Here is a 26427-nt window from a genome sequence, read left to right on the forward strand (position 1 = left end):
AAAACATCATCATGCTCAAACTTAGTTTAAAATATAATCTAATGTCAGAAATAGGAGTTATGATCATTGTGAAAAGAGAAAGCGCAAATCTCCCATTAGATATCTCTGTCTCATCTATGATTTAATAAAAAGCAACTTTACCATGCTTTATATTTTCACACTTTCAATAAACATTTTCTCTTATGAACATGTAATACCATGCACAGGGCTATAATGCACCTTTCTGAGGTATCATTCAAATATGCAACGTATTTAGGCAAATCCTTTCTCATCAATAGATGTAGTTTACAATTGTTGAAAACGTTTCAATTTTTGCTATTCTTCAAGTTGTTAAAGAGGTTTTTAGCTCCATTCTGCCACTCGTAAACACTGTCCATAGGTGTCTTTCCCTCCTTAAAGAAGACAAAGCATTGGTAAGTGTGCATAACATTATTGAAGTACATTACATAAAAGAAACTATCAAAAATGAATAATTTTAATTGCTACTAAAATTTACTCTGGAGAGCTGTTGCCCCATTAAAATATTATGTGAACTTAAGTACCAGTAGATGGCGCTATGCTCAGTCCAAAGAAGCACCTGCATAATCCATTTTGACCCGTGTAAGTTGTCTGCATAAACCTGTACCTATGCAACTTTCATTATTATAACAGTATACTTACCCAGTTCTTATGTTTTATGTCAGCACCATGCAACAGGAGGAGCTGTATGAATTTAAAGCGATTCAGCCTGACTGCGTCATGCAATGGTGTGTCACCCTCCTGGGACGTAAAATATTTAGTGCATCAACTGTTTATGGTCCAAAGTAAAAAGTACAAAAAAGGTAAAGAAAGTTACTTTTCTTACCACGTCTTTGGCATTGATGTCTGCGCCACAGTGTATGAGATGTTCGGCACACTCGTAGTTTCCGGTTCTCACCGCCACGTGAAGGGGCGTGCTGTGAAGCTAAATAGATTTTCATTGTCAGAGTTACCAAATTGTTAGCTTAAGTATTAAAGGGATAATTCAGCCAAATGTCAAAATTACCCTATGATTTACATACCATCAAGCAATCCGAGATACATAGTCCATCATCTTTCAGGCAAGCCATTTGGAGTTACTTTAGTTAATGTCCCTGCTCTTCCAAGCTTTATAATGATAAAACGCAGGAATCGGGGAACAACTTCTGACTTTAAACCCAAAAAACCTGCATTCACAGAGGTAATCCACACGGCTTTAGTGGGTTTATAAGGGTCTCCTGCTAGTAATCAGTGCAAATTTGTAAGAAAAATATATTTCAAACTTTATAAACTGTAATTAGCCTACTATCTTACGGTATCAGTGCCATCTTGGACTCAACGCAAGAGTTTTATGTAGTGATCGCTCGTTGCCATTGGTACATGACCGTTAAATCACATGAGTCCAATTTGACGTCAATACTGCAATCTAATTATTGTAGTTCATAGTTTAAATATGGATATTTTTCTTACAATATCACACTGATTACCCGTAAAAGACCTTTATGAACCACTTGGAGGTTTGGGGGTTAATTCTGTGAATACTGAATGCACTTTTTTGGGCTTCAAAGTCAGAAGTTGTTCGCTGATCTTTGTTTTTTTATTCCATAATAACCTAAGAAAAGCACATTTTCTAAATTAACTCCCAATGTGTTTGTCTGAAAAATGATGGACATATGTGTCAGTTTGAATTTGTTGTGAAAGAGATACATTTTCTAGTCAGTATTTTGTGTCCTGTTATTTACTCATGGAACAAGTAGCCCTGTAATAGGCAGGATAATATATGGTAGAGCAAAAGTGTTGATGGTCTACCAAGGTAGAGTAACAGCGTTGACAGTCATGTATGTGTGTGAGAGAGATGGAGAGAGAGTGTGCGTGCGTGCGTGTGTGTGTGTCAGTTCTGTTACATGCTGTCAAAACTGCTACTCTAACTTGGTAACAGAGTTTGACAGTAACAAATTATTGACAATGACAAATTCAGACAGGAAATTTAGATTTTCAGCTATATAAGAAACATGGAAAATATATAATGGCCTGTAGCATCTTGTCATCCATGACAATCAGTAATTATTAAAATTGTAAGAAGAAAATGTGATATTTGATTTTAAATAAATAAGCTTTCTATTGATGTATGGTTTGTTAGGATGGGACAATATGATTTTTGACATTAACAAAAAATATTATTTTGACCCATACAATGTATTGTTGACTACTGCTTGTGTACCCGTGCTACATATGCTTGGTTATGTGGTCCAGGGTCACATAATGACACCAAATTTACCTGCAATTATATAATCTCCTGTCAGGGTTATTTAGCAATTCAACCACCTGCACGTCATCGTTTAAATAATCGCTTTTTACCTTGTCTCTTGACTCCAGCTTTGCCCCGTGGTTAAGTAGCACCTCAAGCACAGGCAAGCTGCCACCGCGACAAGCCCAGTGAACTTCAGTTGCTTGAAGCTGGATGATAAACACAAACATGAGCATAATCTAATTCAGACACCATCAACACCAACATTGTCAGTTACTGGGTTTTGCTGAACCAGTGTGTTAACCTTAATGCGGTTTGCTAGGACTATGTTAACATGACGGGTACAAATCCAACTTTGGAAAGTTGCATTTGTAAATTTACCTTACTGTTCATCCATATAATGCTATGATTAAAATTTTATATAAATTCTGATTTGGTCATGCTGGTTCACACAACAAACATTTGATGTTGAATTGTGAAAAACAATGGAATGTCACAACATAACATCTCATGTCAATAAAAATATGATGTTGGATTTTGGACAACATAATGGTAACACTTTATGAAGTTAACCAAACATAACTTTCATGCTTGAAATGGGATTATTTTCAACCCAGGGAAAAAGGAATGACCCCAAACCGTTGGGTTGTAATTTAACCTGGGTAATAAAGTCAAAAAAATTTCAACTTTGTGACGCACAACTGGACACGCCCCAATCCAGTCACCAATGGTCACTGTCACTCCTGTCGTCGGAAGTCGCCAAGCTTCCATTGAAATCAATGAAATGGCGTCGCCTTTTTCTTCTAGTCGCTGCTAAACTGAATGCAGTTTAACTCACCAAACAAAAATGGGGTTTACTAATACAAAAAAAACCCCCAAAATGTTGCAATTAGTTGCTTGTTTTAGGAACTTGACCTTTTTGGCACATAATTAAGTCACATATCTTCTATGTCGATATCAGAGAACAATTTAACATAATGCATTCTTTGGCACATTTAACAATAGGGTATTTATAACAGGCTCTTTATAATAAAGTACAGTGAAAGTGCATGCTTCTGGGGGAGTAGGAAGGGGGGACAATTGCGCTCGGGCACGGATGGGTTGTGTTGGGTTAGGTGGATATGAGCAGTGTTGGGGAAAGTTACTTTTAAAAGTAATGCATTACAATATTAAGTTACTCCCAAAAAAGGAACTTATTGCGTTACTTAGTTACTTTTCATGGAAAGTAATGCTTACGTTACTTTTAAGTTACTTTTGCAATACTTTTTCTTACTTGGCTGAGGCTTGATCTGTTTCAGGATTTGCAGGCAGTGGCGTAACGTCTGGGCATGCAGGGTATGCACGTGCAAATGGGCCTGGGCCAATAGGGGGTCCAGCCCTGAGCCCGCCCCAGCTTTTAATTTTTTTTTTTTTCAATTCAATTTTTATTTGTGGCAGCAGTAAATATATTTTTGTATGCATACCATGTGTAGTGATTTCTTATTTCTCCATAATTTCTAATTTCTCCGTCATTTCTTGTTTGCGTTTATTTTATTTTTTTGCACTACTACGCCATAATTTTTTTACCTGACGCATCGCCGCGAAAAAAAAGAAACACAGTGTGAGAGGTTACTATAGCGGCTATCTACATGAACATTAAGGATGAACAAATATAAACATAAAAGGGGGGCCTCAAAGAGAAAAGAGAAGGCGGAGAAGTTAGTCACGAGTCAAAAACTACCCAAAACATTTTGTTTTTCTTTATTTAAATCTGCCCTTTAAAGTAAAAAAGTAAAGTAAAAATATTTGACTACCTTATTAAAAGTATATGTTGTTAACAGACCTGCGCGCCACAGTTAACAGTGCCAACGGGCAAGGTTGGGAGGGGGCTTTGGCTTAAGGGGGCCCGTACATTTTTTTTGCATATGGGCCCGGGATTTACTTGCTACGCCACTGCTTGCAGATGTTTTTTATGATTGCAAAAATCTCAAGCCCTGACATGCCATCTCCGTTTCTTACTCAAACTTTCAAGACTCCGTTTCAAAGTGTTTCATTCTACGTTAATATGTTCAGTTTAATTCAGTACATTATTTTATTTTTAAATTGAATTAATTAAACTGAAAAGTAACTTGCCTTACTTTTTTTTTAAAGTAACTCAAATATTAATGTATACATTTATAAAGTAATGCGTTACTTTACTCGTTACTTCAGAAAAGGAATATTATTACGTAATGCACCTTACTTGTAATGCGTTACCCCAACACTGTATATGAGGGCACACTAAATGTGTAATGTATTATTTGGACTATTAAAAGCCCTTACTAGTATTCTCAGTTTGTGAATCTGAATGGCAGTATATTTGTGTGGTTTTGTAAATAAAATATTAAAATATAAGTAGACATGCAATACCTTGTCCATATTTTCTATTGAAGCGCCTGCCTCCAGAAGCGTTTTCACTATCTCGACATTGCCTTGAGAGCAAGCTCTATGTAGAGCCGTACGGTTGAACTAGAAAGAACAACAAATGTTTCTGGTTTTAGTTACTTACTGTAAATATTGGATATTAGTCTATACTTTAGAATTGTTAAGTGTGTTTGGAAAAATACTCACATTATCACAAGCATTTGGATCTGCGCCTCTGGCAAGGTAACTCTTGATCATCGGCAATTTGTTTTCTAATGCCGCTCTTAGGAAGTCATCCTCATCGACAAAATCATTCTGTGAGATAAAATGGGATTACTTTGAGGTTTGCCCTCTTGTTAATGATGATTATTTTGAAACCCATTACCAGTGCAGGCACACTCATATTTACCACTATCTCTCGTTCAGGCTTTGTTTTGTAGATTGGTGTTCTTGTATTTATCCTTTGACTGTCTTCTGGGACCTGGAGGTCATTAGTGTATAGATATTAGTCTGCAAAGCTTTTCATGATACACTCTTATAGATAATAGTGTGGCTGTATGAAATAAATAATTAAATCTTACATTAAAGCCATTGAGAATAACTTCACTATCACGCTGAAGGCTATTAAGATTATCTTGTGTCCGTTTGCCAGCAGAGCTCTTGCATTCTTCAGATGAATATGTGTGGTCCTGCGGTTTGTTTCCACTTGTAATGCCTGTAACCTAAAGGAATACGACAATATAATTAAAACAGAAAATGAAACGGACACCCCAAAATGAATTCTCAATAAAGAACTGAAAGTATAATTTATGTATAAATAGCACAATACATCTCTTCAAATTTTGGGCAGTACCCTTTGAAAATGTCCTAATCGTTCCCAATCCCAATTGGCATGATTTGTTTTATTTAGTTTTTATTTATTTAATTTGGAGAAGCATAAAACCTGAGCGGAGATAAAAAAAAAAAAAGTAACACAAGAGATAATAAAGATGACCTACAGTCTAAATACAAGATGCAAACTGTTGCTATACTGACAATTAAACTTTTAATACCACATGTTTGAAAATAAACATTTAAAAAGTGCCTACCAGCTCATCAACCTGTAGGATTCCCATTACTGGATCCCGATAAAATGTATATAGTATTCCAATTCTCCTTGAAATATTCTGTTTGTTAAACCTAGAGCATCTGAGCCAAGCATCACTTATATATGTTGTGGTGACGGTTAAGACCGTCTAGTCCAACCTTGATGTTCAATCTGACCCTCCCACATCTAAACAAGTATTGAAACTATTGGAGTCATGCTCTGTGTGTCACTCAGTATGTGTATGATTTAAGGTCAGGTGCATTTTGGTGGAGGGGTGAGGGTACAAAAATGAACCATTTTCAGAAGTGAAATGCTTTATGCATTGGAGCTGTAACCTGAGCGGAACATGAAACAGACTTAGAGGTGCCTGTCATAGACGTCGTAGTACTTACAAGCAAGGATCACCGGGGCCACCAATCCATATAAGATGACAGGAAATGTATATGAAGTTACACGATGACATAAAATATCACAATCAGCTTTGACTGGCTCGTGTATTAGCAATGATGTCTTCATTTAGGATGTTATTTTCTTCATTGCTTCTCTTATGAGAGCAAGTTACAGCCACACATCAGCCTGAAACTATTTTCACTCGAGCTGGCCGTGAATCACTTTGGACTAAGGAGTCACATGAGTGGTCTTGCATGACAGCTGCCGTTTTATTAGCATGACACGTGTCCAAGGCCTATAAAACTTCAGAATAATGTATAATGTGTAAAGATATAAGCTTGTAAAATTAGTGGCCAATACATACATTGCTCTATGTCTAAGTGAGTGTCATTTTAAAAGCTTGTTTAAGCCCTGTAGGCATGTTTTTAATAAACAGAATGTATCACTGGCACATAGCACCTTATATTTGTTTGTAGCATCAGCACCGACCAAAAAAAATAATACAGTAGATGATTGCGTGCCCCAGGTGTTACATTGTAGCCTTTTTATTCAACCCTTCAAGAATGATTCATTTCTTTATTTTTTTACATTGTTGTGCACCAGTCTCAGGAAATCTTTAGGTCAAGAAATAATATGATGTATAACAATTCTGTAGCTTGCTTCTATTTTTATAAATGTATGAATTTAATCTTTCATGATGAAGGTTGGTTTCAGACATCAAACAGCAACTATATTTCAAATGCTTACCATGAATGCCTCAAATTTTGTCAAGTATTTTATGCATGCTTTAGCACGGATAGCATCCAAAAGAATTAATATTACAGATATTTAATGACCCATTCAAAATAAATGAAAATATCATATACGTCGAGGTACTGATGATGAAATATGATTTTGTGTAAAATGAGGTAGGTCGCTATTTGCAAATATTTTTACCTTTATTACCTTTTTATTTATTACCTTTGTCTGAAATGCTGTGTGCTTAATTCACCGTCCAGTCAGAGAGCTCCTTTTATTACATATCTGACTAAAATGCTATCTCATCTGAATGTTGTGACATGTCTCATCTCATAAATGTGAGGATTTCATATACGAGATACACAAGACAACACATTCTTATGTTGTGATGTTGTAAAGCTTTACCAATCCTTTTACAATATTTGACATGAGGAATGTTTAAAATATTGTATCATTAAGTTCAGTCATAAAATGTAGCAACAGTCACATTCATTTTTAAACTTTTTTTTTGTGGACCATTACCTTAATAAACTCCTAAATACTGCCTATTAATGGGTAGTTGTGAAATTAAGGTATGGGGATGTATGGCAATGCAGAATAAGATATTTGTATGTGCTTACGGTATAATAAGCAGCCTATATGCTTGTAATATGCATGCAAATAAGCAAATAGTTAATAGTAAGAATTGGTTTCCTAAGCTTAAGTGTTACCTAATATATTTAGAGCATAGGTCAGGATATCTGATATATGAGTGGAAGCTTGAACTGTGTTTTTATCTGCATTCTCAGTGTGTTATGAAAATGCTTGTAAAACATGAGCTGTAACTCACAGCACATTGGCTGAATACCTATAAGCCATTTCTAGACTCATTTCCTTGTATTAGCCTACCTGATCCTTTCTGTTTTGCTACGGTTAATGCTGTAATGGGTTTATTTATTTTTTAAATGACCACTAATTCTTTGTAGGTTTTACAACCCCAAATCAGAAAAAGTTGGGACACTGTAGAAATTGTGAGTAAAAAAGGAATGGAATAATTGACAAATCTCATAAATTTATATTTTATTTACATTAGATTATAGATAACATATCAAATGTAGAAAGTGAGACATTTTGAAATGCCATGCCAAATATTGGCTCATTCTGGATTTCATGAGAGCTACACATTCCAAAAAAGGTTGGGACAGGTAGCAATAAGAGGCCGGAAAGTTTAAATGTAGATATAAGGAACTGCTGGAGGAGGACCAATATTTAGGAATGGGAAAATTGTCCCAGTCTTGTCTATCAAGCCGGCATCTAGTTGCTCAGCTGTCTTAGGTCTTCTTTGTTGCGTCTTCCTTTTAATGATGCACCAAATGTTTTCTGTGGGTGACAGGTCTGGACTGCAGGCTGGCCATTTCAGTACTCAGATCCTTCTTCTATGCAGTCTTGACATTGTAATTGATGCAGTTTGTGGTTTGGCATTGTCATGTTGGAAAATGCAAGGTCTTCCCTGAAAGAGACGACGTCTGAATGAGGGCATATGTTGCTCTTAAACTTGTATACACCTTTCAGCATTGATGGTGCCTTTGCAGATGAGCAAGCTGCCCATGTCACACGCACTCATGCAACCCCAAACCATCAGAGATGCAGGTTTCTGAAATTGAGTGCTAATAACAACTTGGGTTGTCATTGTCCTTTTTAGTCCGGATGAAATGGCGTCCCAGTTTTCCACTTTGCCAAAGTCCATTTTAAATGAGCCTTGGCCCAGAGAAAACGCCTGCGCTTCTGGGTCATGTTTAGATATGGCTTCTTGTTTGACCTATGGAGTTTTAGCCGGCAACGGTGAATGACGCGGTGGATTGTGTTCATCAACAATGTTTTCTGGAAGTATTCCAGAGCCCATGTTATGATTTCCATTACAGTAGCATTCCTGTATGTGATGCAGTGCCATCTAAGGGCCCGAAGAAGATCACGGGCATCAAGTATGGTTTTCCAGCCTTGACCCTTACGCACAGAGATTGTTCCAGATTCTCTGAATCTTTGGATGATATTATGCACTGTAGATGATGATAACTTCAATCTCTTTGCAATTTTTCTCTGAGAAACTCAGAAAACTATTTTTCGCCGCAGCATAGGGGGAATTGGTGCTTCTTTGCCCATCTTGACTTCTGACAGACACTGCCACTCTGACAGGCTTTTTTATACCCAATCATGTTGCCAATTGAACTAATAAGTTGCAAATTAGTCCTTAAGCTTTTCCTTATGTGTACATTTAAATTTTCTGGCCTCTTATTGCTACCTGTACCAACTTTTTTTGGAATGTGTAGCTCTCATGAAATCCAAAATGAGCCAATATTTGGCATGACATTTCAAAATATCTCACTTTCAACATTTGATATGTTATCTATATTCTACTGTGAATAAAATATAAGTTTATGAGATTTGTAAATTATTCCATTCCTTTTTTACTCACAATTTCTACAGTGTCCCAACTTTTTCTGATTTGGGGTTATACAAGAACATCACTTTCTCTTGAATTGTAAACTGGTCTGCGGGAACCAACCAAAGTTTTTAATGAGCATGGAGGCTGTTGTTTTTATGGTAAAAAACTGACAGCTGTGGTTGCCAAAAAACTTCCATAAAAATACTGGAAACATCTTTGCAGTACTCTTGATGGCTTCTACCTAAAAACTGTATTTCTGAATGGGTCGGCATTAAGTGGATTTGACACGAAATATCTGTTAATATAAATCTGATTTGTACTTAACAACATAATCTTGTTAAAAATTATAGCGACTTCCACCTTCAAATATTATGGTAATTCACACCATTTTACTTTGAAAAAGCGCAGATTTAACTTTTTTACTGTAAAATGACAGATAATTTATTTGTTAAATCTCACAGTTTTAACTGTACATGTTAAGAGTTAACCAATTAACAGGTAATATGTCAGAGATGCGCAAGCATGATTTCATCAAACCTTTCATCACTCTAAGTTTCACTAGATATAAGAAATGTATATATCACAATAAAAGTAGGCTTAAATTTCAGACTTTTGCAAAAAATCTTTTGTCAAACCATTAAAACAACAACGATCCTTGCAGAGATGTCAGTCATGACAGATATTCATCTTTTACAACAGCGTTTCCTAATCCCTCGAGTACCTCCTCTCAGTATGTTTAAGATGTCTCCTTATTTAAAACACCTGATTAAACTCATCAGTTTGTTAGGGATACATGTTAACCATTCTGCAAGGAGGCTCATGAGTTTAATCAGGTGTTTTAGCAGATATCTAAAACATTCTGGGAGGAGGTACTCGAGGACCAGGATTGGGAAACACTGTTGTAAAAGACGGATATTTGTCATGACTGACATCTCTGCAAGGATCGTTGTTTTAATGAGTTGACAAAAGATCTTGGAGAAATCTAAAACATTCTGGGAAGGGGTACTCGAGGACCTAGAAACCACTGCTTTATAACAAATTACACTGCTGTCCCACTTAAATCTGGGGCTCTTGCTTATATAAACTAGTTCTAGTGTTTATCCTGTGGTGTGTTACCAGGGATTAGAATGCATGCCTGTTTATTTCGGAGCAACTATTCGAGCTACAAACTTTTTTAAATGAAGACTTTAAGTGAGAAGTTGCGAAGAGCTTCAATTACTACAATGGCCTCATACTGTCTGGGCACCTAAATGAAGGTCATTGAATAACATAAACAATTAAGGGTAAGTATTTGTATGAGTAACCAGCAGTAGTTTATCATAGTTCCACTATTGTAACAACAGCTTGTGGACATTTTAAAGGGCCCATGACACAAGACTTTTTTAAGATGTAAAATAAATCTTTGGTGTCCCCAGAGTACTCATGTGAAGTTTTAGCTCAAAATACTATATAGATAATTTATTATAACATGTTAAAATTGACACTTTGTAGGTGTGAGCAAAAATGTGCCATTTTGGGCGTGTCTTTTAAAAGTGCAAATGAGCTGATGAAATGCAAACACTGATCACAATGATGGTGGTTTTATGCAATTCAAACTCAGTTGTGCTGTCAATTATTTTCTTTCTCTCTGCACTAAATGTCTGTGCTGTGGTTGGATAGTGCAGATTAAGGGGTAGTATTATTATAATAAGAGCTCCTTATGACATCATAAGGTGAGCCAAATTTCAATGACCTAATTTTTCACATGCTTGCAGAGAATGGTTTGAGAATGGTTGTTCTTTTCACATTTTCTGGGCTGATAGAAGCACTGAGGACCCAATCATAGCACTTGCTGTAAACATGGAACAGGTCAAATTTTCATGCCATGGCCCCTTTAAATAATTGTCAAGTCATTAAGTTTTTAAATATGACTTGGGTATCAAGATACTTTTTGGGACCACACAAAGTCAGTTAAAGTGTGGAAGAAAAGTGGAAATTAGGTGAATCAAATCTTGTTTCATCACACAATAATATTGATAACTGCAGTAGATTACTTGTATCCTACCATAGTGAAACCCAGATCATTCTCTTTACCAGTAGACAAGTCCATGTCATGCGTCTCCATCAAGAAAGCACGTGTCTCACACCTGAAAAGTGAGGGAAACAGTTTTAATGTGGTTCAGAGATTTTAAACAGGTTTTAATGTTTCTGAAAAAGCTACGCTGTTTGATGGCTCACAGTTATTGTTCCATCAAAGTCAAAAGAGTCCAGAAAGATATTAACAGCATTTTTCATTTTTGCATTGTATAGCTTTAGATTTCTCATTTATACATATTTTTTCTTTCTGATAGTTGTTATAGTATGTGAATGGTCTGATGATGGTACAGTAAGTGATGTGAGGTGATGAGTGCACACAGCAGTGGGACTGGAATGTGTGGTATGACTCCTAATGAGGCGAGCCACTGGGATTTGGAAAAGAACAGAACTGAATGTTCACTACATAAAACTGGCACAAAATATGTCTACTAGTACTGCCCAGTTTCTTTGAAAACATTTAAACTGCTGGCTTGCCTTTACAACTAGTTAATTTCGATGAATAATTACATATATCTTACAATTCAAGTTCTGGATTCATTAGGACAAACGTTAATTGTCAGGGGCATGCAAATAGATCAGCTATCATTACACCTATTTAAAACCGGTTTGCATTGTGCAAATCATAGATTTTAAATAGTCAGGCTTAGTGCATTTATCTAACTACAGTACTCTATAATGTTTTGTCTGATTAATTAAAATCTGATTCATTCTCACCTTTGCAGTTCCATGACAGGCACAATTCAGTTTATCTATCAAGTGGCTGTGAGGTATTATCCCCTTCTTCCTTAGTTCTTACATGTGAACTATCTTCTGTTGGTCACTAAATGTGGAGACACGATACACATTTGTCACATTTGGGTCGATGTGTCAAAATCTGTCCCACCCACCATTTGTTTGACAGGCTGCTAGGTTTAAACACCAACTGAGCATTGATAATCTATGCCGAAATTATAAATTACAATGCATACTAATCGCATTTTTTAACAAATATATTTCACAAAACTGTCCTTACCTTAAAGAAAAGAAAAACTTTATTTAGAGCATGTTTTCTAAAAAACAATAATATCTTAGCATAACTCTTCAAAGGAGAAAAAGTATACAGAAAGTAAATTGCAGTTTTTTAAAGCCTTTGTTGAATCAATTTAAATGCAAATATGCATCACAAAAAGCATAATGTAACACCCATACATGTGATATGCAAAAGACACCAACCCCTAACCTAATATTTCATATAACATTTTATGATTAAAATTATTATGTGTAAGCTATTTAAGCATTAGAAAGATTACATTAAAATACAATGGCATCCGTATGTGTTAATACTTAAATGCACCTGTCTCTTTCCAAATGAAAAAAAAATGCTGTAGGCTACTAGACTAATTACTATAGTAATACTGTAGTATACTACAGTAATTACTATGCTTTGGTAAAGTATTGAACTATGTAAATGGTAGGCTAAAAAATACTGTATTACTTTCTTCTTTACTACAAAAAACTTTAGTTTTTTATGTATTCTTTTTACTACATTTTACTATAGTAAATACATAATAGCTTACAGTATTGTTTTGTGTTAATGTCTAAAATGAATCTTTATATGAGCCTATTACCGCTTATCTATGTGCTACTTTTGCTCTGTAGATCTAATTTGAAAATTTCCAGTGCAAAGCGGTCTAGTACCAGCCTAGCTGGCATATAAAAACATATAAATGGGAAGGTTATAATTATATGAACCACCCATAACTTGACAGAGTCAGCACTCTGATAAACTGGTTCCGCTGGACTGTCACTCACATCTTATAATGCTCTGTTACTGGACTAGTTAGTAATTGAAGGCTGCGCCCTAGTTTGTGTCCAATCAGAGACTATATGCCATGGGATGAATAAAACAGCAATGCGTAAACAAGAACTGGAAAGTCCTCCGCCCCCTTCCCCGTACCATCATCAAATGAATCCAGTTCCGTGTTCTGTGTCGCTTCCACAACCATTAGTTAAACCAGCTTAAATACTACGTTTATTTAAATCAATGCGCATAATCATCATGGACCAGTGATATGAAAAAGGTAAGAGCTGGTCGCGATGCAGCTGCCTGTCGCTTTCTGTTCTCCGGCATCGCAAAGTTTCGGTTGGGATGAGAATGCAGTCGTGTATGTATCAAGTTCGTCAGCGTGTCTCTGTAGGATAGTTGTCAGGGTAGTGCTGGTTATTTAGTGCGCACTGGTGGTGAACGATAAAACACTCTGTACATTACGGAAAGTGACACTTGTATGGTGCCAAGTTCAGCTGTTAGTCTGTTTGATACGCCTGTTTGTATCGTAGCTAGAGACGAGTGTCAGTCAGATACGCTACGATGTTTATGGTTATAATATCTATCTATCTAGGTAAATGAAGAACAGAACTAAGATTAGTTAACAGGAACATGACGGATACATGAGGGTGATGATGGACATGGATCAACCGCCTTGACCTGTAAACCAGTGGTCTTGAAAGACACGTAGGCTATATTTCATCCATATCGATATACAAGGATCAGTTGGGACATTCAGTGTAGATAATAGACCACCGTGGGTGGCAGTTAGTATTTCTCAAAATATCTAATTTCTATTTAAGTCTGATCTTAACCGATATTAGCCTACAAGTAGTCAAACTAGACAAGGTATGGCAGTTTTGTGTTACAGACCCAGTATTCTGGTCAAATGGCTTATTACAATAGTACACAAATCATATGTCATGCTTTCCTTAGGTTACACGTTAAGTTTAATGAGTTATAATGTAAAGTTTCTATATTGTTGTCATTGAATGAAGCGAACGTCTCTGCACTTTCACTTTGAAAGTTCAGGGGCGGGGCTTAACTCGAACCTAACGATGCACCTGTAGACAAAGGTTGTTCAGTTCTCAATGTAAGTTAATAACACAAATTACATACAAACTTAACCAAATAAATCAAATGAAATAATTAATACAAATAAAATATAAAATAATTAAAGATGCAATCAATAACAATTTCATCTGTACCGCCATCTCTGTTTGAAACATAAAATTGCAGTTTACTTTCATTAACCCAAATATACTATGCAGAAAATGTACCCAAATATTTCTAAGTGTACAAACTGTTATTTTTTTATCAAAAACTGTATGTTTATGAAAAAATGTGTTGTTCTGCAAACTGGTCTTCTAATGAAAATAAATTAAATCTGGATTGGATGCTTACAATTTCTTATGTATGTTAAAATGTTCCTAAATAATGCAATTAAATTTTACTTACCTTTATGTAGATTTAAGTCAAATGCATCGAAGTGACATTCCAGTGAAATCCCAACAAATCAAATTATATTATTATGAGCTTGTGAATCAGACTAAATAATATTGCATCAAATTATGAAATAAGATTATTAAATTCATTTGGACAGGTCTGTACCCATGATGTCACGAAGGAAGAAAATGCCAGGAGCTCTTCAGCAGAACAGTGCAGTTGAACCATAAAGTGGTTAAATCTGCATTCCACTTGATCCTCACATCATCTTTTGTCATCTGTGACAATGACATTACAGAAGAAACATCTGGTGAAGGATTTCAACCATTTCATAACCTGTTATGTCTGTAAAGGATACCTGATAAAGCCCACCACTGTGACAGAGTGCCTACACACCTGTGAGTATCTAAGTGAAACGAATACTAAGTGAAACGAATGTCATGTCTTAAAGTCATTCAAAATACATTGGAGGACTATCTAACTGAGCATCCCACACAGTTATGACCTGATTGTGTCTTCTGCTATATCAATGTCAATGTCATTTGTGTGTGGGCAGTGGCTATTTCTGAGAGAGTAAGTTCACTCATAATAGCATATCAGTTTGTGTGTGTTGAAAGCCTTGTGTGTGAGCACAGATAAATAAGGTAGTTTCAACGCTGTTTTGCTGGTGGGATGTTAGGTGTTCGTCTGGTCACGCAGCAGAAGCTTTATCTATATGCCATTGTGAAGTCTTGATTTTAATTGTAATACTGTATGAGGGCAGTCTTACAGAATTTTGGTGAACTTCAAAATGTAGGAAGAGATCAGAGAGATTGTGAGCTGCAAATGTAATAATCTCTCTTTCTTTCTTTCTCTCTCTCTCTCTTTCTCTCTCTCTCTCTCTCTCTCTCTCTGTCAACAGTTTGTAAAAGCTGTATAGTCCAGCATTTTGAAGACAGCAATGAGTGCCCAAAATGTGGTATCCAGGTTCATGAAACAAATCCCCTGGAGATGTTAAGGTAAACCGGATTGATTCTCTATCCTGCTACAAATACATCAGCAAATCTGCTTTGACTGGTCTGGGATCAGTTTCAGTGCAGCATTGTAGAGTATACCCCAATGCAAATTAATTAGTGGTTCAAAGCCAGTTGTTTAGGTGATCCAGAACACAACTGGCTGTTTCGCCTTGTAGTAGATCTAAGAGATTTTTGCCCACAGTTGCCTGGTTTCGGGTAGCACAGAGTTGTAGAGTGACAGTGAATTTAATCCGGGTTGGGCAGCATTCCAGGCAACAGCCGGACTGTTTTCTGGAGCCAAAGTGTCAGCTGTGAGACTGACCCAGTGTGGTTTTGCATCTCCACACCTCTGATGCATCTCTACCCCTACACCAGACATAAGGATAGCATGATAACAAGAGCAGTATCATTCTGATCTCTGCTAACAGATGTGTCAGTGGTCAGTGTTGAAAGGACTGGTAGTTCACATGTCTGCACTATGTTATTGGTATCAATTTTGTCTCATCATCCTTTTTCTTTATAGGCTCGACAACACTTTAGAAGAAATCATATTCAAACTTGTGCCTGGTCTTAGAGAAAGTAAGCACTGATATTACACACTACTGTATTGTCAGTAGTTTGACATTTTTTATTCTTTATTACTCAGTTCATATCAAAAGGCATTACATTTAATTATTTGTATTTTTTATTTAGAGGAACAGCAGCAAGAAATTGAATTCTGGAGAAAAAACAAGTCAAAAGAAAATATTGGTGGTAAATTACATTTTTTTTTACTAATTTTATGTTACCTTTTTAATTGTTTGGGTATTAAGGTGTATTAAAAAAACATTTCACTCTTCTTTACATGAATCATGGGAGATCTGGTTACTTTGTTGAACCAGAATTGTAACTTTCGTTTATTTTATCAGACTACTTAATTTGTTGGTTCAACTTAAAAAAGGAAGTTACCTGGTTGCCTTTCAATTTTGAGTTCATTCAACTTAAAAATATAAGTTGGCTCAAAAAAATATTTTTGAGTTGAATTAACTCTTGAATTAATTTTAAAACAGCTAACTAACTCAACTTTTTTACAGAGAACTAACCATTCAACCCAGTATCACGAAATGACGTACCTATAGTCATGTAAATTGGTGAGTTTTTTCCGTGACACTTGACACGCTTTTCTGCCTTTTGCGTGAACATGTCACACATTTATGTTAACGTGTCATTGTCACGTATTTGTTACTCAACTGTTTTGTACAATTTTCTTACCATTGTCGCTTTGGTTTAGGGTTACATTTACATAATATGACATCCTTACTCAAACCCAACTCTAAAGCCGCATTCAGACAGCCAGCGATATAATCGCTGTGTGTCGCCCGTCTCTTTCAATGAGGCGTTTCTAAATCTGCGTGTCATAAACAAATGAGTACCATCCATGCCAGTAACTAACGAGAGAAGGATGACGTGAACTCCACTGCTTCGTTCTCATTGGTAATCGCTCATGAAATTCGCTCGACATTTGCATAAAGTTAAACTTTTCTTAACTTTCTTGCGCCGCTGGACACGCCCATACGGTCGCCAACGGTCACTTTCGCTCGTGCCGCCGGAAGTCGCCCGGTTTCCATTGAAATAAATGAGATCGCATCGCTCTGCTACTGCTGGTCGCTGGCTGTCTGAATGGGGTGTCACCCTAGTGCCAGGCGACAATGGTTTAAAAATCAGAAAATCTAAAAAAATAAATCATGAAAAAAAGGTTTAAACCAATACTTAAAGTGACATCCTAACGCAAACACCAAATCTAACTCTAAACCAAAGCGAAAATGGTTTGAAAATACAAAACAGTTAAGTAACAATACGTGACAGAAATGTTCACCCAAAAATGCGGAAAAGCATGTCAGTGTCATGGAAAAGACTCAAAAATTTACGTGACTATAGGTACACAATTTCGTGATACAGGGTTGAACCATTTTCACAATACATTATGGTGCAGTTTCCCGGACAGGGATTAGACTAGTCCTAGACTAAAATACATGTAAGAGGTGTCCAAACTGAAACCAACTTGCACGGACATATCTTAAAATACATCAGTGCCCTTTGTTTTGCCTCAAACTGCACACAAGTAAAGTTTTTAGGAGGCATGTTTTTTTAAAACTAGTTACTGTATATTTTCTAATTAAACAAGGTCTAGTCCTGGCTTAAGCTCATCTCTGTCCGGGAAACCACCCCTATATTTGTGGTTTTCAACCTTTTTTAGGCTAGGTACCCCTTAATGGATATAGAGGTGGAGCTGTATTTATTATTATTTATAATAAATACTTTGCTATTATGGTTATGTTACGAAGAGACTAAAATAATAATATTTGGCAAACTACATAACAGTTTTATTTAACTGAACAGATTATATTGTGGGAAAGTTGTGCTTTTCATTTTAAGTTTCCATGTTTTATTATTAGCCTATTAATCCAATTTTGTTTGATGCCTACTTTCATTTTTCCAAAAATATTATTTTACATTCAAACTGTATTTGGAGGACCCAGGGTATTATCACCAAGGACCCCCAAGGGTCCCCGGACCCCCTGTTAAAGACCCATGCATTACATATATAAATATGGCAGACACTTTTAATCCAAAGTAATTTACAGTAAATGTAAGCTTTATATGAGCACTATTATTTAATGTACAGAGTGTTATACAGGTGTGAGGCTATTGTCATCAGTCCTTTGTTGCGACTGGTAAACTAAACACATAGCATTGCATCAGCAGTGCAAAAGATTGTGGATTCGATTTCCAGGCCACACAAATATTGATAAAAATGTATATACTAAATGCATTGTATGTGGCTTTGGAGAAAAGTATCTGTTGAATGTATAAATGTAAATGTGAATGAACATGTGACAGGTCAAACATTTTTTCTTTGTGGTAAGCCATATATGCCACAAATGCTGTTAACTTTGCCTAACTTTTATTGAATGGGGAATATACCTTAACATATAAGTAACACCCTGTTCAGCAAATAACATATTTACGACATATTTATTACACACTGGAATATTTTGTCAATGTAACAAAAAGGAGAGCTATACATTCATTTAACTCTTTTTTGCGTGCGTGCACCCATGTGAAGAGTGCATCCCATTGCATTAGTTAGCTTTAGTTGTTTTTTTATATAGATTTAAATGCATAAAATTTATGAGGAAATTATGTATTTTAAAAAAATTTATAAAACTGTATGGCAACATCTCCAGCCCCACAGTTTGAACCACTGATTTAACTTAAATGACTAGTCCTACTTGTGCAGTAGGTTGTAGTGTACAGAGTATAAAGGTGTGGTGTACCACAAACTTGCCAATCTTCAGGTCTTTTGCTCAATGTATTTACCAGCATGAATGACTTTCATAATGGTTGGAGTCTCCAAGGCAACTTGTAAGTGTTTGCAGCTGTAAGCCGCTCTGAACGATGAGATAATGAGCACGTGCATTCGTAATTTTCCCAATAGCATCTTTTGGAAAAGGATCTATTTCATATAAAAGAAAGACTGAGGAAAGATGCAGATGTTGTTTTTCATTAGTTTATCTATTCAGTGTTTGTCTGAAATGTTTGCTTTTGTGCTCCGAATTTGTCACGAAAGCAAATAGTGTAGCACATAATTAGTATAGAGTAAATCAAAATGATGTCTGTTGAGTGTTTCTCAAGGAAATTTTATATTTTTCTTTTTTTTCTGATATTATGATAGGCTATACATTTACTGGATACTCTTGGAGTTTACAGAGATGTTTTGGCAAGTTTGTGAAGGAAAACTTGCAAATAAAAATCTGTTTAAGAAAATTCATTCGACAATTAAATGTAAAATTATTACCATTAAACTGTACAACAAAAATTTTATGTTTAAATTACAAAAGTTAGCAGTTGTTTTGTTTTATTGCAGAAGATGGCCCTTTATGTAAGAAAGCCAAACTAGATGAAGAAGATGATAATATCGGTAATGGAGACTACCACAGAAGTGATCCTCAGATAGCCATCTGTCTGGACTGCTTGCGAAACAACAGCCAGATGGGAGAAGCCATTGTTAAGGTCAGCCATCTTGAATTATACATTTCTCCTTTTCCTGTTTGTCTTTTCCAGTGTCACTTCGTCTTTTGCTTATTTCTGTATGCTAGCCTTTCCCTCCTTTAAAAAAGCATATTTTCCTACAAAATCCTTGTCGTTGACATTTGAAGATTAAAGGTGAAGCAGATTCTTAGGCTTTATAAAGCCTGCATTTAACCAGTTAACCTCCAAAACTCAGTCCTCTCTATCATCTTTTACATCCTTGTTAATTGACAACGTGACTTTTTTACTGTTAATCTTACAAATGCCTGTCACTACAGTTACACAGTCATGTCATAACCATGAAATACACTTTTACTGAAGCCGACATGACATTAAAATTGAGTCTTGATCTTGTTGCTTTTGATTTATTTGTGCATGTTAAAAAAATATTTTAGTATATTGCATTATTCAGTCTTTAAATACATTTTGGTTACAAATTGTTTCGTTTTGGTTCGAGGCAGAGAACCCAGATGCACAGCGCCGGTTTAAAAAAAAAGTCTTCATAAGCAAAAACTAAAAACACCAAATCAGGGCCAATAACTAAAAGGCTTAAAGCAGGACTGACAGAAAATCAGAAGATCACAGAAAACCTCTAATGACATTAGAAATACAAAAGAAAAAACACCATAAAGGTGCATTGTGGGACTTTTTGCAGCACCTAGTGGTGTGACTGTGTATTACAACCAACTAAAATGCTTAGTGAAGCTACGGTAGCCGCCACAGGGCAAACACGGTATTGTCTGAGACAACATATAAGCAAAACGCACTCCGATAGAACCGTTTGTCCATTTAGGGTTACTGTAGAAACATGGTGGCGACTACCATATAAGGGGTGTATGTATATAAAAACGGCTCATTCTAAGGTAATTAAACAATACAGTTCATTATGTAAGGTCTTTATACACCACTGATAATATAGTTATGTAGATTATATTGCATTTCTGTCAAGAGATCCTTCTAAACGTTACACAATGCACCTTTAACTTAACTTGGCTGGACTGGACTTGACAAGAAAACACAGCAACAACAACAAGGAAACAAGGAGGTGGGGCTTTCACAATGAACACAGGATGAAAGAAAAGTAACATACAAAACCACTAAAGACCCAGAGAATAGGTTTAGATCATAATACAATGAATAAGAACCAAGACAAGAACTAAAGTTTCAGGATCCAAACATGAACATAACCATATAGCATTTGAGTCTGGATCACATGGCAAACAAGGACAATCTAGAAGTTGTGAAATCTAGACTTTATGCTCCAGCCTAACAACAAGACAAGAAGCACAAATCACCAAGGAGATATCAAAGGCAGTGTGCTCACAACAAGACAAAACCCAGAGCATGAGTTCAGATCCTAAAACCAAGGACAATATCCATCACAAGACTCAAGACCCTAACATCATGCGTCAAGACACAAAACACAGGACTGTCACGATCCTTTCATAACACTCAAAGACCTAAAGGGCTGACAGGATGACAGTTTCATGTTCATTTAAGGGTTGGTTTGTCAACTACTCAGTTGTTAATAAAGTATGGCAGTTTCTAGCTTCTTGTTTTGTTTTTTAGGGCTTAATGAAGAAGTTTATTCGCTGCTCAACAAGAGTAACTGTCGGAACAATCAAAAAGTTTTTAAGTCTAAAGTTAAAGCTTCCAAGTTCTTATGAGGTAATACCTGGATGTCTTTTACCCCATGTCCTCTAAACAGATTTCCTCTAAACTCAATCATATGATTTGGTGTGATTTACTGTACAATTAAATGGGTGCCTCTTTCTGCAGCTAGATGTTCTATGCAATGGTGAGATCATGGGTAAGGACCACACCATGGAGTTCATCTACATGACCCGCTGGAGGCTTCAAGGAGAAAATGTAAGCCAATCCAGTATGTCCTTCTCTTGACTCGTGTGTATGATCTATAAATCCTCTGCACTTTGAAAATGCTGAGATCTTTCAATCCATGGACGAACTATAAACAAATATGCATAACTACATAGCAAAATATTTAATAATTCCAGTAAAACAATATTAAACACATTTATCAAGTACCATAATTTCAGCAGAAGATACAAATAATATATATGTGTTATAGATTGACTAATGTTATTAATTTATACATTATATTATGCGATTGTTTAGTAATAACTCTTTCATGAGCATACTGCTGATTCCCTGTTGAATCCATTGAACTTGACAGGAAGTTCATGCTCTTTATGGTATTTACAATTTTACAACTACAGCAATGAACTTAAGACCTGAGCTTTACACTCACCTCATAATCTTAGCAGAGAAGTTCAGAGTTAATTCTAGCATTTGATTGTCACTTTTACACGAGACTGTCATGCCTTCTAAAGCTATGGGGTCAAAGGTCCCTGTAGTTGTAAAGGAAGGGACAGCTGCCTCACCACAGGCTTCATTCCCTGTGTCCGAAATCGTAAACTGTGACAGTAGGTACTGAATTAGATGAATTACCTACTCATCGACCGTTAAAACAGTAGATACTGTATAGTATGAACATGCATAGTATGAATGAATTCGGACGCACTACATCCGTCATGTTGATAAATTAGGTGACATACTTCATAATAACAACAAGTTAGTCGTTAATGACGTCAAACAAGTGCAATTTAACAATTTTTTTAATAAAACAACATCTCTACTTCTCCTTTGATTGATAACTCCTCTCCTGGAGACTCACGGGATAGTAAAGTGCCCATCATATAAACACTTCAGGATCTTTCCTTAAGTAGTAGGCCATTGGGGTACTGTTTTTCGAATGCTATGAATTCAGACATACTACTCGGCTCGCCTATACTGCTTTTTATATTGGATATTAAGTGGAAATCAAACACAAAATATTTACTATGAAATCACATAACATTTCCCTATGTGTCACCTGAGTTATAACATTTTGAAAGATGTACAAAAAATTAAAATACTATTTATTTGTATAGTTAAAAATGATAAAATCATAGTTCAGATTAAATTAAATACAGTTTAGATTTTGCCTCATGGCTGCATCAGATCAACATTTGAATAAGTCACATAATGAGCTTTTGGATTCAATTTTTCTCGGGCTCAAACAAAAAACACACAAATCTTTTTCTGACAAGCTCCTTAGTGTATGATAGCTAGGTGAGCTTAAAAAATAATTCATTGTGCAATGAAATGGCACAGAACTGGGTCAATAGCCCTATACGGCATCTCCCTGGTACATTAGAGAAATCTCCTTCCCTTTCTAAAAATAGATCTCTGATAGGGCCAAATATGCTGTACAAGTGAACTTGTGAGGGCGCACTTTACATCACGTATGTTGGTAATGCTACATTCTCACATATGCAGTTTTGCTCAGATTAGATAACATCCATTATTTATATTGTTGAATGCTCTATTCTGATTGATTGATCAGAATAGATTTTTTGATTTTTCGATAAACTCACACCTAACCTGTCAAATGTCTTAAAATAACCACAAGAGCAATGTCTGTGGTAACCATGGTATAAGCAGAATAATTGAATAATTGTTATTTGAAAATAATGTACACCAGCGGTGTAATAATGGCACGACGCGAGGGGTGTGCGTTATTCCATCAATAATTATTCCTTACGTATCACCAGTTTATCAATTGCAGTCTGTTGAAGGAATAGTCTACCCTTTTGCCATATTAAACTATGTTATTACCTCAAATTAGACGAATTAATACAAATCTATCTATTTTCAATGCGTGCACTGTACAGCGCGTCGTGAATGTGTTAGCATTTAGCCTAGCCCCATTCATTCCTATGGTACCAAACAGGGAAGCCACCAAACACTTCCGTGTTTTCCCTTTTTAAAGACTGTTACATGAGGAGTTATACCAGTAAGTATGGTACCACAAAATAAAACTTTTTTTTGGTACCATAGGAATGAATGGGGCTAGGCTAAATGCTAACACATTCATAACGCGCTATATTGGTCCGAGTTGCTGGCGGGTTAGTTGAAAATGTTAGTTAGGTGCTGGTTGTTTATACATTGACCCGCGCATCACTGGTAAGTGTAAAAGAAGATTGTTTTTCTTTAAGTAAAAAGTCTTATTTTGTGAACAACTTAAAATTGTTACGTTTAAGTAACATTGCCAAGACATTTATTTGACATCTGAAATGCAATTAAGTTGGTTTAGTTGGACTCAACTAAATTAATTTAACCCAAACCAACTAAATTGTGTTTACTCAACCAAAAAAATAAAAATTATTGAACTAAATTAGGATAGTTGCTTTCTTTATGGCACTCGATGCAATCAATGCATGAAAAGCCTTTTACAGTATAACATAATATAAAAAACATTGTCCTATTTGCACAATGTGCTTTTATTTGTAAATACTGTCATTTACAATCTACATATTGTTTTTTTTTTAGGTCTATCCAATGGTACTTGAATATCGACCACGTATTGACTTCGGCTAGGTGGAAATTTCCTGCACTAATTTCAGCCCTTCAACAGACAGCAAATTGAATGAATGTGTCTAGGTTAGAAGATGTACTTTTCTGTTTAGGATCTGACAGTTTTATACTACAAACTCCTTGTTCTCACCCTCAAAGAAAGACATGTACTGTTGAAAAAACCTGGTTGTTTACTGCAGATGTGAACAAATTGTAATGTGCCACAAGGATGCCAAAGTGACACAATTGTCATGTTTAATGGCCTTCAGTCTGCATATAATAATTGCTCAGTTTCACATTGCTACATGATAGAAAAATCACATCTATGTTTGACAGTGCCTTTTCATCTACACTTAAGTAAATTTGCAAGGGGGCAACCCTTTGCTTGACAGGGGTTATTCGGTGAAACACCTGTCTTGATAGCTTATATTTGTTAGCAATGGTGATATAAAAGTGTCGTGTTTTAACATTATGAAATTAAGTGATTTATCTGGGCAAAAGATTTCAAAAGCTGGATCTGTTTTTTTATTATTTTCATTGTAAAGGCGTAATTAAATGCCTTTTTTATTTGAAGGTTTTGGTGAGTTTTCCCCAGTCGTGCCTACTTTTATAAAATTACATTAATAGGTGAATGTAGTTAAACGCATTAAGTAAGAGGTTTGTGTTGTGAACCTTTTTTACGGTACATTTACACAGGGCGAAAGCGATAATGCTTGACGAAAGGCAACGTCACAGTGCCCGCAGACATGCTCCGTTCTTGCATAAACATAATTGGCTGGCTCGCACTAGGTTATTTGCATAAGGCGATCTGATTGGCTGACCCACACCTTGGCGCTTGAAAAGTTGAGAAATGTTCAACTTCTGCCGCGAGCAACGGCAGTGACAGGACGTTGAGGGATCCACAATTCAGTTTGGCAACGCATGACGTCACCCATTAAAAGTGAATGAGGAGCGTTAACGCTTTCGCCCCATGTGAATGTACCGTTATGGTTGGCATTTTCTGTCCTGAATTGAGGTTTTAGTGAGTCATGTTTGCCTATGTCATGTCAAAATAAATCCTAAGGCTAGGGGTTTAAAAATAACTTTAATTCAATGTCAAAAAAAAAATTTATTTATTAAAAAGTTCAATTTTGCAAGGTAGAAATAACAGATTTGGTTGACCACATACAAAAGCATTCATTACAGAGTATAGGTCTGGCATTTTACACCAAAGACAACCTCTACAACATCTGACCACACTGGACTAAAAATTGTTTGTCTTGCCTTACAACCACAATACTCTGATGTCATGTGGTGAAGATAAAGCTTGAATTTTTGTACATGGAAAACTACCTAATCTATCAAACAACGAGTACAGAAGGACAATAATTGTGATTTTTGTCTTTGTGAATGTTTTTAAAAATGTTTCTGTAAATGCTTTTGAATTTTGACAGAATCCTACATTTGATGGAAGCCTGTTTAGATCTCAACTGGGTTCCTTCAAAATTTATATTGCACTTGTGTTTGCAAAAAGCTTAATATTTTAGAGATTAAAACATTGTTTTATGTGGTAGATTAACAATTGATGTTATGAATAGACCCTGCCGTCGCAATGATCAACATGTATTTTTGTAAGAGGCCCTTGTATATTTTTGAAAATATAAATATATGTTATGTAAAAAATGTAAAATGCTGCTTAGAATATTTTTATTCTGTTATGTTAGGTCCCTGAGGTGATTCCTGTAGAGATTAGACTTGTATATAACATATGCAAGGTATTGTATTTGTGTATTTGTTCAGAAGAATAATACCGTTATGAATATTGATATTATTGGTTTCTGTTCCTACAATTTTTATAGATTTTGTCTCCTGACTTGCAGCGGACGACTCCGAGACAGAGCTGCACCGGATTCGCTGACTTTGGTGCAGATCCGGTGCGGAGTTTTCCACTGTTTATTATGAGACAAATAAGAAATAATCAACTGTTTATTGTTTTACATTTGTCACACTCAAAAAGTATTTCATATAACAAACAAAATTGCTAAAAATTTAAATGTTTATCCTCTAACATCTGTCATTTGTTGGCCAAAACAGATCATCTTCCCCTAAACTCTCACCAGGTTAAGTTAAAGCTGTTCTGTGCAATGTGTGAATGGCACCACAGTGTTTAAAGGTGCCTAAGAGTTCATTGAAATAATATGTTAAATTGTTATTTGATACTTACATAGAAGGTATGAAACTTTATTAAGTGCAAAAAATCCAGAAAAGTTTTTACATGTCCATTTACAACCCTAGGATTTGTCCTTTGAATGAAATGAACTATTTTTTGCCCTATTTGAAAAGGTCTTGAATAATAATGTTGAGCTCTGCTCTGAT

General features: G+C 35.8%; 2 protein-coding genes across 3 annotated transcripts; one reads left to right on the forward strand and one right to left on the reverse strand.

The window, feature by feature from the left end:
* Positions 1–87: 87 nt before the first annotated feature.
* ankrd1b (ankyrin repeat domain 1b (cardiac muscle)) lies at positions 88–12272 on the reverse strand. Its single transcript, XM_065242600.2, has 10 exons — positions 12055–12272; positions 11309–11390; positions 5209–5349; positions 5037–5108; positions 4835–4942; positions 4634–4732; positions 2356–2454; positions 845–943; positions 661–759; positions 88–392 (listed from the first exon to the last, which is right to left on the reverse strand). Exons 1-10 carry the CDS (start codon positions 12066–12068, stop codon positions 306–308), a joined length of 900 nt encoding a protein of 299 aa, XP_065098672.1. The 5' UTR covers positions 12069–12272; the 3' UTR covers positions 88–305.
* A 970-nt stretch (positions 12273–13242) lies between these two features.
* On the forward strand, positions 13243–26427 carry pcgf5b (polycomb group ring finger 5b). 2 transcript variants are annotated; one of them, XM_065242601.2, is made up of 9 exons: positions 13243–13400; positions 14748–14988; positions 15492–15588; positions 16109–16164; positions 16279–16338; positions 19493–19638; positions 21226–21324; positions 21436–21525; positions 24049–26418. In XM_065242601.2, the coding sequence occupies exons 2-9, from the start codon at positions 14877–14879 to the stop codon at positions 24094–24096; spliced, it is 708 nt and encodes a 235-aa protein (XP_065098673.1). In that variant the 5' UTR covers positions 13243–13400; positions 14748–14876; the 3' UTR covers positions 24097–26418. The 2 variants fall into 2 exon arrangements, with proteins under 2 accessions (XP_065098673.1, XP_065098674.1); XM_065242602.2 differs by lacking the exon at positions 21226–21324 and having other exon boundaries at positions 24049–26427.

The sequence above is a fragment of the Paramisgurnus dabryanus genome, chromosome 1 (genome assembly GCF_030506205.2).
Source record: "Paramisgurnus dabryanus chromosome 1, PD_genome_1.1, whole genome shotgun sequence".
Taxonomy (NCBI): Eukaryota; Metazoa; Chordata; class Actinopteri; order Cypriniformes; family Cobitidae; genus Paramisgurnus; species Paramisgurnus dabryanus.